The 13,705-nt window shown below is 45.5% G+C and overlaps 1 protein-coding gene across 2 annotated transcripts in view; it reads right to left on the minus strand.

The window, feature by feature from the left end:
• The window catches only part of FRMD4B (FERM domain containing 4B), a 144,760-nt gene extending 131,812 nt beyond the window's left edge, over window positions 1-12,948 (minus strand). Inside the window, exon 1 of one of the 2 annotated variants that reach the window (XM_087743914.1) lies at window positions 12,694-12,948. In XM_087743914.1, coding sequence (XP_087600040.1) covers window positions 12,694-12,711 — 18 coding nt within the window. In that variant the 5' untranslated portion in view covers window positions 12,712-12,948. Of the gene's footprint in view, window positions 1-4,405; window positions 4,455-12,693 lie in introns of those variants that run through there. The other variant, XM_087743915.1, reaches the window with a different exon arrangement.
• Window positions 12,949-13,705: the final 757 nt, after the last annotated feature.

Genomic DNA, 13,705 nt, shown 5'->3' on the forward strand with positions numbered 1-13,705 from the left:
ACAACTAAACACTGTCATACAATACTGCTGGTGACGTACACAAGATAAGGACATAGCTCATTTATCAATGATGCCCAGCAACCTACTTACTGCGCTTGGCTCTTGACTTAATCATATTTTCAGCAGATAGTTTTAAGTATTGACCAATCTTGCAGCATATGGCATGTGCTGGTTTATCTGAAGCCTGATTATAAACGCAGAGGTGCCAAGCCCAAGCCTCTGTCAATCGGTCCTTCCTGCAATGACGTGGTGATCTAAAAACCTTGATCTTTCTTTATCTCTTGTGCGGTTGTGCATGCTCTACAGCTGTCCTCGGCTGCTCAGAAACCCTTAAATCAAAATATAGCTGCTTTATGAAAACTGTTGTCTGCAGGCAGCTCTTCACATGCACTCTGCAATCAATTTCCATGTTAAGCACAAAACCTGTTTCACTGTGGTACTCCAGTTAGTAAAAAAACAGAACATGAGTCAAAACCTAGTATTAGCCCCTTAGAGAATTTGCTATTTTATTTTTTAGATTTCAGTATATAATCCAAGAGGAAAAGGATGAAGCGTCATTTAACCACAAGGGCCTCATAGCAAATGAGCTCAGGAAGAGCTGTAACTTTTATTGCCATGTAGCCTGAACACACAATGTCTTACCTTCCCCACGCCACTCTTGGAGGGGGTGACCGCAAGCATCTCCAAAGTCAGCTCTTCTCCCAGCGTGCTGCTTCTCTGGGCTGGCTGGGCCGCCCAGCTCAGTCCCACAGGAAGGCAGAGCCTGGTGCTGCTGACCAACCCATGTCTGCTATGAGCTGAACCCGTCAGCTGAAACCAGCACAGATGGGAAGAAGCACTGAGCAATGCCAGCACTGTTGAGAAACCACATGAGCTGGAAGGATCTCTGCTCCTCTCAACCTCCCATGGCACTGGGGTGTCTTCAATCACTAACTCAAATATATTCCCAACAGAAATGGAAGTCTACACAGAAAAGATAAAGACCGAAACTTGGTGGCCTGAGCATCTTCTCATTTATCCAAGTGTTAAGTCAGGCACTTCCAATTAGATGAGTAAAGTCAACATCTTCAGTTAGCCATCCTCCCCCTTCAGCTTCGCTAGTCTAGATTTTAAACCTAGTCACAGGCTTATAGAAAGAGTAGTGCCACACTGGTTGGGATGCTGCCTGACAACTTTAAGACCTAGAAATCATTTTACACAGTATTATAGCTCCTCCTCTACTGGTCTTCCTAGCTAGCCTGCACACCACCACATCTAAATAAAAGGTTTCTATTAACCCTGGGATCATACAGGTCTGCATAACAGCCAGGGCACACTGCTGTCCGTGCCTCAGTGATCACCGATAAGCCATGGCACTGAGACCCAGAAGATATGGGGGTGCCAGATCCTACTAGTAAGCTACCTTACTCTGTCCAGAATCATTGTCAGCACACCCTAGGGAGTATGACCCAGGTTTCCTAGCCATGTTTTCCAAATAGCCATGACTCTCCCCACCCCTTTTGCTACTCCTTATGTTCATGTAACTGCTGTAGCACAGCATCCCAGGGAGGGGGGAAAAGCAAACAAAAGACATTATAGCCAATTTGTACGGAAAACCAATTAAGTTCAGACATCTCATTAACCTTCTAACCTGTTTATCCCCCAGCTTTAATTTATACTGCCACTTGCAAATGGATTTGACACATTGGCCCACCATTTCCCTGAGAAGGTGCGACAGGCATGAACAGAGTCCTTGGATCCCGGTATACTCCATTTATCCAGGTCCTTCCCTCCCCCCTCCCTGCCATTCAATGGATGCTAAGAACCATTGGAGGAAGAAAGCAGGATACAGAAAATATGCAAGAGCTCTTTGAAAATTATGTAATCCCTGCACTGGGCCTCCTTTTTACCTTCTGCTGCTTTAATTACCAGAAACTAAGAGTAGACTTGCCTACACCAACAATCCCCATCCATGGCCACATCAGCTGAGTCCCACAGTGGTGACAGAGCCACACTCACAGGAGTCTTTTCATGCCACACTTCACTTCCATGCATTCACAAGACTGAACTGAACAACATGCACTGAAAATAAGTTATAGGTGGTGCGTGGAGTTTTGTTTTTAATGTTCTAGCACAAAGCCTAGAAAAGAGCCTTGATTTCTATAGCTGAGATGCATTCACAACCTTTACTCTGGGGAACTCTACAGCAATTTCATCTCACTAGCCAGAAAACACCCTGGCTTCAGTGAATACAAATCCAGCATCCTCACAGAACATCACAGAAAAAGGGTCACCTGCATGTTAGACCTCAGGGTTCATTCGCTCCTGTCATGTTTTCAAAATTATGGGATTTCAGGGTTTGTTAACACACTGAAAGGTTTCTGTACAATCCCTATCTTTTGACTAAGATGACACGCATATTTCTAATGGACTGAAGTGCACATTCTTAGTAAGGGTTTTGACATGTTTAATGTATCAGAATTAAACTAAAAAGATATGACATAGCTGCACCCATGAAAGTCCAAGGAAATCAGCAAGATGAATCTCTATAAAATAGACCAAACCTTGAAATTCATGCAGTTGCAGGCAACATAAATCTTTCCAAGGCAAGCATTGCCAACTTCTGCAGAATAAGCTCTTAAAAAAAAAAAGACAAGAGGAAAAGGACAGTTTCAAGAAAGTAATTTTTAAAAAGCAGAGAACACAAGTAAAAATAGGTACTTTTTCTAAACATACATTCCTGCCTGTGTATGAACCAGGCATAACTAAGGCACTGCAGTCTTCCCCAGCCTGCAGACAGCTCTCCAGCCAGTGCCCCTGCAGCTGCTCAAAGATTCCCCAAGTTATAGCCAAGTAAAAATTGATTAAAGACTTGACTAGTTCACTGTGGCTATTGGGAATCCTGCAAAAGTCACAAGAATGAGCTCAGCTGCTCTTTGCTTCCCATTAGGGAAAACTCTAAATAAAGGCAGAGCTTAAAGAACACAATCCCCTAAAGGAAAGCCAACAAGCCCCCAGACAGCAGCTATGCGCTGCCCTCTGTTGCAGCAGAGACACGCAAACACTTTCGAATGGATCTAAGACTGAAAACCAATACACTACGGAAGATGGAGACCGGACCCTTTTGGAGACACAGTTCTAATGAGCTCCTAACCCAGCCTCTCCCTACATCTCACCCTCCGGCCACCACAGGGACCTCAAAACTTTTTTCCAGGAACAGTGCATTCAACATTAGCAATCTCCAGCTGCATTCAACAAAGCTACATTCATTAAGCCAAGGACCAGCTAGTCCCATGTATAAAAAGAAACAAGGGAGCAGTGAGGCCACAGGTAAAGCATTACATTATTTTACATCCTATCAATGACTGGGTTAGAAAGTGCTGTTTACAAGCACATAGTGCTTAGTATGATTTAAACTGATATAAAGCAGTGCATAAGCAGCCAGAAATCTCATCCTTACTATGCGGCAGGTTTTAAGTGAAGTTTATTTCAATTTAGTTCAAACCCATGCAAGGGCAATTTAAGTCAAATTGAAACAGGGCTGTTACACTCAGGAGAAAGGAGAATTTTCTCAAAATAGGTAGGTCTGGACTTAAAAACTCCACAGGGGAGAGGGAAAACGCGTGTCAGCGTATGATGTCCGCAGAGGACCTGCGGCTGAGGAGGGGTGGAGGAAGAGAGAGGCGAGAGGAAAGCCACCGAGAACAATACGGGGAAAGGGGCTATTCCTGGCGAGAGGGAGGATGCGAGGCCAAGCCGGGAAGGCACACAAGTGTAACAAAGGCAGAGGAAGCGCCCTGGGCTTCCTCCGTGGGGCCTGGGTCCGGCAGGGACGTGTTTCTGTCCAAACGTGCCTGTTCACAGCCCTGACAGTCCGTGCTGTGGCTAAACACAGCGCTGCGTGGCTCCCTTCTGTAAGGGGAAGGGCAAGGTGCCAGTGCTGGTGGATCCCCTCCTGCTTGGCAGACGAAGTTAGGGTGGGAATACCTCTCGGACCCCTCAGTCCACGACCGGCGCTCATTGTCTGGAAGCGGGCAAATATTTGTCATCGCCCGAGCGCGGAATCGCAGCGGCGACGCTCAGTTCTTCATCGCGCTCCGGGGGGAACGTCACCCTCCCCAGGCGCTCCCCGGCTCGCTTCCCTCGGCCGCCCCCTGCTCCGCCAGGCACCGAACTTGAACCGGGCGGGCTGCGGGGGACGGGGCGCGCAGGCAGAGCCCCCAGTGGGTGGGGAGCGCCCCGGCGCCGCCGCCGCTCCCGCGTGGGTGTGGCCGCGCGTCTCCCCTCGCCTCCACGCAGCCCCCGCCCCGCAGCTTCGCCCCCCCACCCCGCCCCGCCGGAGCCCCGCCCCGCATCCCCTCCCGCCTGTCAGCCGCTGCCCCCGCTCCCCTCAGAAGAACAATGCGCTGCCCGCCCCGGCCCTTACCTTGGCGGGGGCTCCGCCGAGCGGTGCGGGCAGCCCGGCTGGCGGCCGCCCGCTGAGCGCACGGGGCTGCCGGCGGAGCCCAGCCCGCCCCGCCCGGCCCCGCCGCCGGTGCCGCCTCTCCCCTCGCATCCACCCCCGCGGCGGCGGCGCCCGGCTCCTCACCGCAGGCCCGGCGGGGGCAGGGCTTCGCGCCGGCCCGGCTCCCCCCCGCCCGCCCGCATCGGGGCGTGAGGGGGAGCGCTGCCCCCCGAGGGCAGCTCCGCCCCCGGCTGCGGGGACCCTGCTCCTCCCGAGCGGGGAGGGCGGGTGTGTTTGTGTGCGAGGAGGGGGACCAAGGGATCCGCAGCCACTCCCAGCAGCACAAGACCCGATAGCAATGGATGCTCAGGTCGTGTGTACATCCCTGTGTGTGTGTGCACACGCAGACGCGATCTCACCCCTCGCAACGCGCCGCAGCAGCCTCCCTGGCACCGCAAGTTACAGCGTCCTCGTCCTCAACTTCAGCGAAAGCCGGAGCAGCCGAGGGCCGTGTCCAGCCCCACTCTCCACAAACAACTGCAGGCAGCACCGGCAATTCCCCCGGGGTCGGCTTCCCCACAGCCGCTGTGGGTCCTCCCCCGCCTTCCATTTACTCCCAACTGCAATGCACAATACGGGCAGAAGACCCGTGTCATCTCCTCTTAGGTGACACATGGGGATTTCTACGGGGCAATGGGAAGGGGGCTGGATTTGCCTGAATCCAGCTCTCTCTGTTCATAAGGGCTCTTTGTCATCCTCGCAATGTGAAACAGAACAATAAGACGAGTTCAAGAATATCCGTGCTGGTATGTTACAAATGCAGGCTTCTAATTACCATATGGAAATGGGCTGTCTAAAGTACAGTAATGAATAGCAGTCTGGCTATTGTTTGGGGGCTGTCAGATAAACTGGAGGTGCTGGCAATCGATGTTAAAAGCCAGGCTTGCCGTTTGAAATGAGCAGCACCATAGCAAGTCCTATATATTCCACAAAACAAATCACTGCAGCTAAACCAGCAATTGTGCTGTGAGGAAATTCACTCTAATACTTTGCCATGAAGAAATATGCTGTTATTTTTCCAGAAATGTCACAAATCCTTGTTAGTTCATTTAAGCAAAATTAAGAGGATCACAGGATCCTCCTGGGTAAATAGGATTTTTTTCCTGTAGAATTATCTCATATCAAATAATGGTTATTAGCCTCAGCAATGCCAGGTCTTCCTATTTATCACATCTACAGACTGCAGCACCAAACTACCTGGTGCTTCTCTTAAAGCAGAGGAATAAACACAGCTTGACTCGCTTACGTATTTTGCATACACCTACACTTGCGCAGGATTCCTTGGCTATATTGCACCCATGCCATTTTAGCAATGATCTCTTGCAGTTTGAGGATGAGAAGCGCTCTCAGATGTTTGCCATTGCTGGGAAGGTGGCAACACTTGCCTGTCCCACTCCAAGCTGCCACAAGTCAAGAGTGATGCAGTAACTTCAGGCCATCAGTTTTTGCACATCACCCTCCAAAACTTTCTTCCATATACTCTGCATCTTACAGATCCTTTCTGCCTGCTTTACTCACAGGACCTCACAAGTTTCCTGCACAGTCACACAATAGAGTTTATCTGCTCCCTAAAAATACCAAGCAGGTGATTTTAGCTACTTCTACATGTACCACTATACCAGTGGTCTCATCCCTGCCCAATTTCCAGCTACCAGTCACCATCCCTCAGTGGGCTCTGTGCTGCAGAAGATGAACAACCACTATCAATATCCCAAAAAAAAGATTGTTCCATATCACAAAAACTCTAATACTACCACTACGTATTATTTCAACTGTTAAAATTCACCATCCCCTCTTTCCTGCCTATAGTACTTCATTAGGAGAAATTACACTGACAGATATTTTGATGTGATCTATGCATCCATTTGCCTTCCACAGATAATCCTCAATCAAAGTCTAGAGACAGAGGAGTGAGCTTCCTTTGAACACAAAAGGTCAGCCAATATTTATAGTAGCTGAAATAAGTGTTCTTTATCTGTTTTATAGCTGTATTATAATAAAATCAAAAGCTTGCAGAATAGTGCAGATGTACCTGAACCAAGTGCATACAGAAAATGAGCGATAGCAGTGCCTGACAGCAGAGAAGACCTTCTGATATGATTGATGAAGGGCAAAATTCTTCAGCCAGGTAGCCTCTGCTGGCTTTGCGCTTGACCCTGAGATACCAGCCTACACCAGGACACAGTTGTGGTAGGTGTCTGACAAAACCACAAGGTCTCTTGCCCTCAGGAGCAGAGAGACCAGACAAATGAAACTCAAAGCAAGGAACCTGAAGACGTTTTTTGCATGGGGTCTCACAGTGAGCCATAAAGAATTTCTTCCACTTTCAAGCAAGCTAGCTCACACTACATATCTCACATTAAGATGCCTCAGGTTTGGTGAGAAATCCCACTTTTAGTCCATGATGGTGAACAGAACTTCAAGTAGGACTTAACAATAAAGTCCTTTGCCTTTCTTGGCCAACAGCTATTTACATAATCCAAAACTCCAGAGATTAAATGCATTGCAGCACAATTAGTCAACATATCTATTTCCTGAAAGTTTGGCAGTCTGAAACAAAAACACTGCGTTCCTAGCCCTGAAGTATTATTTTTTGGATATCAACTTAAGTAAATATCTAAGGCCTATGGACATGAGAGTCAGATTGGGTTAAAGATCTGTTGGGAACAGCGGCTGAATTTATGCTGCTTTCCTGATGTGAAAGGTAGAGCCCAGCACTGACCATAGCTCTTTGCAAAAACCCCTTTATAGCAAAGGAGGAATATTAATGTTTAAAAAGGTACTTTGCCTCTCTGCTGAGATCTGCTACTGACGTTAATATGTACAAACTGCCAGAGTGGGTATCATTTATTATTTAGGATGATCAGTGCAATGCCAGGCTAAATGGAGTTCTAGTCCAACCCGTTGCAGCATTCTTCTGGAGACCCCAATAAAGACAAGCTGTTTATATAGTTTGGCACTGACATATACAGATCCTAAAGTGAGCACCACCTGAGTGATAGCAAGGAACAGACTTGCTGTATTTCATGTCCTCTGCACAGCCAGTCTTCACCCAGGTGTGCTAGCAGCAAGTATCCAGTTTTCTGAGGACTTTGGGGAAGGAGTTGCTGTTTAGGCTGATGCCAAAAATCCTCTTTCAGGTTCTTTTGGACCTGGAAAGAGATTATCACTCCAGCAATAAACCACTTTCCATGACTGGATGTTCCTTCCTTGCAGCCCAACTGGCAAAACAGAATATACTCCTATACAAAGTCAGCCAGCTTAGCTCAAAATGCTTTTGTTGCCGGTTTCATCTAAGTTGGCTGATTTTGTCCTAAAGCTGAGACAAGCACTCACATGCTGGAGCTGTGCACCTGCGGTGGAGCACAAGCCTCCAGAAGAAAATGATAGCAAACAGGTTGGAAGTGATCCACATTCATTTTGCAAGTGGTGGAGTTTCAAATATGTGCATAAACCTTTACAGTATGGGCATGCAATATGTTCGAAACGATCCAAGGTAGACTATAGTCAACTCCAAATTCCCACAGCCACCTCACATAAGCTCCAGAAATGCCACAAGCCACCTGTTGTGTTTCAAATCTAAACCAGAGTGTGCAGATTCTAAAAGCTGCTCAATCCTGAAAAACAATTTGGATGCTCCCATCTAAAATGATTTCCCAGTTATATGTTCTTTTTTCCCTTTTTCCCAGAACAGGTCTGCTGAGCTGGATAGAAAAGTCTTTACCACACACATTCCTTTTGTGCTTCTGCAAACTGATTTCCCATGTTTCTATCATGAAGAGGACTGGAGCCTCCAGGACAGGCAAGAGCTGCTCACCAGGCTCATACAGAGCTCAGCGAGGCTGACAGCCTGGTCACTCTCCTGAGCACAACCCTCCTCCATAAGAAAAGAAAGTTGAAGCCCCCCCATCCTTCCTACTTTCCTTTGCTTCTCCAAAATACACTGGGGTCTGTTCCTCATTAAGACCTTTTGCAAGCAGCATCTATTTGTGTGGTTTAAATGAAGAAGTGGAAGACAAGGGGTTGCTGGCTTTTCTCTGTCTCTTTTCAGATTAATATCATTGAACAGTCAACTTTTGTATATTTTTAGAAAAGGAAATGAGGTAAATAAAAAGCATAAGATAAAGTAAAATGATGTAATTTACCTTAACTGCCAAAACACACAAACTGTTGTTATAAAAATACACCAGCAGAGCTGAGCCCTGAGAAACTCTTTACAAAGCCAACTTCTAGATGCCAGGATTCAAGTCGAAGGTCCAAATTCAGCAAATACATTCATACATGTTTAATGTCAGCTTTCAGTGGGGCTCCTGGGGTATCACTGAGACACCAATGCACTCCTGATGTGAGCAGCCTGTTTGCACCAGCCAATTTACAAACCTTGACCAGGCTGACGTGTCTTCCTCCATCTCTGCAGCATTACACAACTCCTGTTCTGTTTTCAGGTGTAGGTCCTTGTGTATTGCCCAAAATAATTAAACACATTTTCCCACTTGTCTTGTTTTAAGCTGGTTCCCTTAACACCAGTTATCAAACAGAGGGTGTGGGATGCATTCTGCATTGGTAACCACATGCAAGCAAAACCCTCCTATAAGCAGTGCTTTTCTTACCCTGGCCTGACAAAGGGTCTTTCCTGCCTTATTTGCGGCTGAAATGAGATCTGTGACATGAAGATTCTCTAACAGATGTTGGATTATCACCAGAAATAAGGATTTTGTTGGTCTTTCAGATAACACCATAATTCTTGGTACCCTGTTTTAATAAAGCCCCTTGTTATCAACACCAGCCAAAAGGGCTTTCACCATACTGTTTAAAAAGTTAAAAGCTACAGCATTTCTGTAACAGCACCTTGGCTTGCACACGGGGTTCAGAGGGACCTGAACTGCTTTACAAAGCACGTTTCTGTAACTTTCCCTGGTTTGCAGATAGGAAAACTGGGAGATGGGAGAAATAGCACTGTCCAGTCTTATTACACTAGCAGAGAAGTAACTAAACTTTAAGTCTTCTAAGTGCCAGAAAGTGGGCTTTTGGGGCTGTGCCCAGCCTCAAATAGGAGTGAAACAGATGACATTCTTGCTTTTTATTAAACGATGTGCCCATACACAACTTTCAAAAGTTGTCTTGCCTATACCTATGCTTTAAAGAGCTCATTGATCAAACTTGCAGGTTTTTAAATTAATTTTGGGTTAACCCTTGCCTTAAAATTTAGATACATTGATGCCATTCTAAGGCACTAAGCTATATCAATACAACATTACTTAACCATGGACAAAAAACTAGCGTTGCTAATTATGTCCAACAGTAAATAATCTCTTAAATATTGCTGCACAGTCTTCAGTTTTCATTTAAATATGGTTCTGTTAGCAGATATTCTTCTAAAATACTAAAGGCAATTAGAAATTGTAATAACTGTAACCACCATTAGTATTGATAATTTGCTTTTTCCTACACATGTGAGTGATGCTTATACCCAGTGTCCCACTGACAGTTTTAGTCTCCCAATGTTAGGGAAAGACTTGATAAACCCTCACTTTTCTGTCCTTCATGCAGACTGACTTTGATGCCCAGGTTTAAGGGACTAAAGTTAGATGAGTGAACCTGAGCTTTACTCATGGCATCTCCCTTCACATCCCTTCTTTGAGCTTGCAATAATCTATTCCATCCACCTATATCAACCATTTATATTGTAGATAAAATGCTGTCTCCTACACAGACTTGACACAAAAGCTGAGCTCAGAGACTGAGGAGTCTGCAGGAGCTAAACTATTTTTCAAGGTTTTGGTTTCTAGGCTCTTAATTTTTCTTGTTCCTAAATAAAAGGCAGTTCTGCAGCCCAACAGCAGGGCCAGAAACACACACCCAGGTCCTACACATGCCTCACAGACCTTCCCCTTATCTACGCTCAATAATAACATGAGAAAACAAGCTGAAGGCATAAGTGTTACTCCGTTTATCACTAAAACTGTTCTCAGAGAAGTGATGGTTATTCTGATGGCTGATAGCACAATCTACTGGGCTTTTCTTGCATTTCTCCTGTTTCATTATTCACTGATCCTATTATTGTTTCCATAGAATTAAAGGCAGATTACAAAGTGCAGAGTGGCTCATTACAGTCATTCTATCCAACCACCTTGCACTCCACAGGCCATAGTACTTCACCCAGCAATTACTGTAGGTCTCCTAACCGCTGTTGAGCAAGAACATGTCTTTCCAGAGGACACACACTCCTATCTGCAGCACCATTAATGCTGGAAGGGATTCTGCTTCTGAGCATTTCTCTGCATCCCTGTATATTTATATTTAATCAGAAATTGTAAAAAAGTTTTTACATTCATATTCCTGATAGATTTGTGTATGCAGAATGATTTGAGTATTCATTAGTTTTTAAAGATACACTTATAAAACAATTTTCCAGTTTGTTCCTGGAGTCATATTAGTTCCTAAAGATTCTGTTTGTGTCCCTCTTATTTCAAAATGTCATCCAAACCATTTAAAGTCTGGCCTTCTCATGCCAAGGGGACCTATAGACCTTGCCATGTATTAATACAAACACTACTCTGTCTCATCAGGAGATCCAAAGACACATTAAAGATAAGTATTAGCAGCTTCCCTTATTTTTTACAGGTGGAGATAGCCAAGGATCAGAAAGGGGAACAGGCTGACCAGCAAGAAAGCTGCACTTCAAGTCTCAGTCCTCCTCACAAATCCATCCTCATACACAGACACCTTCTGTGCATCTTTTGCTCAAAATGCCTCCAGAACTTTACCTACTTTCTTTTTCAGTCTTTGCTAAACTACATATTTTGAACTCTAGCTGAGACCCAAACGTCAGTCACACTCACTATGGTCACTACGGACTGCTCCAGTATATGAGGCTCTGGAGGGGCCTCTTCCATTAGCCCTGAAGCACTGGTTTGCTGGGGGCTCAACACTCATGGATGGACAGGGCAAGCTGCAAGGACAGCCACCATACACATACCCCGAGTTAGTGGTTGTAACCACAGCACTTCTGGGATGGAGAAAAAAGGCCATTTGCAAAACACTGTGTTTAAGCTTCCATCCTACCATAAAGTAAATGCTCTTAGAACTTTACCTAGTAGTTTCTCTTTCTACAGAATATTTTACAACATGCCCAAGCCTGTTCTCCACCACTTTATTGTCCTGTGATTTTGTTTGCTTACTAGGGAAGGGCTGTCAAACTTTTTTCTCACGCATCAAGAAAAGAACAGCTTTACACTTATTTTAGTTCTCCTGTATCAGGGCCAGAGCTTGAGGCTACTTTGCTTCCATCTCCAGGCGCATTTGACAGCCATAAACCAGAGGCACAGCTACTCTGCAACTGTTAGGCATATCTGGATGGCTACATGGGGGTTTGATGTGAGGGCTTTTTGTTTTGCCTTTCCACCAGCCAGTCTAGGAAGACACATTAAGATGGAAAATAGCATAACACTAAAGGCATTTAGCCAGCTAAAAATACTACAAGAGGATCAATGGACATAATTCTGACAAACAGAGTCCTGCTTGTTGGATCATAAGAGCTGAAACTGCTCTGAAGGGTACATTCCAGTTTTATTATGCTGGTGTCAAGGAGGAATAGTGGCATTTAACCCATGAGTTTTGCTCTGTGTCTTCAGTAATGCAACCTAGATCAGACTCTGACCCTGAGCCATCTAAAATGAACTTGTTGACCTTCCTTTAGTGATCTCAGCCTCCAAAGTGCTCTTCATGGGTACTCTGAAATGACTTCTGGTGAATGAGTCAACTATGCAGTTACATTCCTGGAGCGTCTTGGCCTCTCCCTATATATCAAAGGACCGAGCCTACAAGCATGTCCATCATGAAACTCATCTGTGATTTAAAGGAGAATGCCATATAACTCCATGAAGTCATGCATTAAATGTTCTCAAAAAAAAAAAAAGTAAGAATGACCATGGCAAAGCTCATCATCTAAGCCACATTTTAGCAGCATGTTTACCCTATGATTCAAATCCTGTGTGTAATCCATACATCAATGGAAAAAAAACATTAGTATTAAGCTCACCAAAGCCACGAGATAAGCTAAACTCCATGATGCCTCTAGACATTGCATCAGCCACACATGCTCAAAACCTCACTTCTATGGTGCAGTAGCAGCAAAAATGCTCCACAGGGTTTAAAGAGCAGGTTAGGAAAGCGCTTGCCATGGAAAAAATTGGTATAGTTGATCTTACCTTTGGCAAAGAGACCATCAGGGAGCAGAGAGGGACAGCAGATCCCTAAGGGACATGGAGCAGAGCATGGCACCACAGTAGAGTAGGGCTCAGCCCTTTGGTATCTGAGCAAGGTAAGCCCAGAGCGAGTGACCAGCTACCAGGCAGGAGTCCAGATCACGAAGCAAATTCATAGAGGAGGCAGGTAGATAGTTAAGTAGGGAATTCAGTCTCTATGGCGGGGTCCACAGCCAGGCATGGCTGAGCTGGGGACCAGCACTGCTCCAACATAGCTCAGGAAATGGACTAAATGACCCCAGCTGAGTTTATATGGGCTCCTGGGCCCATGGGAGTGGGTAGAGGCACCAGGTGAGGCTGGTCAGGGCTATTAAGGCTAATTAGTGCCCTCAGGGCCCCATCAGAGACCCTTTCAAAGCAATTCTGGACAATTTCATACAGTGATTTTAAAGCTTGTTCCACAGTCAGAACAGACTCTGCACTTTCTGCAAATATTCATCTCCACTACATGATAGTGTAGGCATCTCCACTTCCCGAAGGTTTAAAGAAGAGGTCAGAAAAGTGTGTGGCAGGGAGGATTTAGATAATACAGAAGGCATCTGTGTATGAGAAAGGTTGGGGGAGAGTAAACTGCATCAGGAAAAAACCTTAAAGCCAGCGATGACTTTTACCATCTGACTTCAGGGCGGTGTAACTGCTTCACAGAGACGGGAAGCATTGCAGTGAGACTACTTGAACAAGAGTATGCCTCATTTTCTTCTCTTCTTGCAATTGAGAATAGAGTTTAAAATGAGAAGAAAAGTTTTGATTTTTTTTCTGGCCCATGCAGGTTAGCATGGAAGGCTGGATTCAATAGATTTTTATGTCTGGAAGAGGAGCAGCATTTACATCTGTTTATACTGTATAAACAAACAAACAAAATCTCTGATTAGACCACAATGTGGTGGGTCTTCCTGCAATTATCCACAAGTGCCTGCCTCATTAAAAATCAAGTTACCTGGGCTCCTACACTTGC

The sequence above is a fragment of the Nipponia nippon genome, unplaced genomic scaffold, assembly GCF_047370975.1.
Source record: "Nipponia nippon isolate SJK-2023a ecotype South Korea unplaced genomic scaffold, ASM4737097v1 scaffold_9, whole genome shotgun sequence".
Classification (NCBI taxonomy): Eukaryota; Metazoa; Chordata; class Aves; order Pelecaniformes; family Threskiornithidae; genus Nipponia; species Nipponia nippon.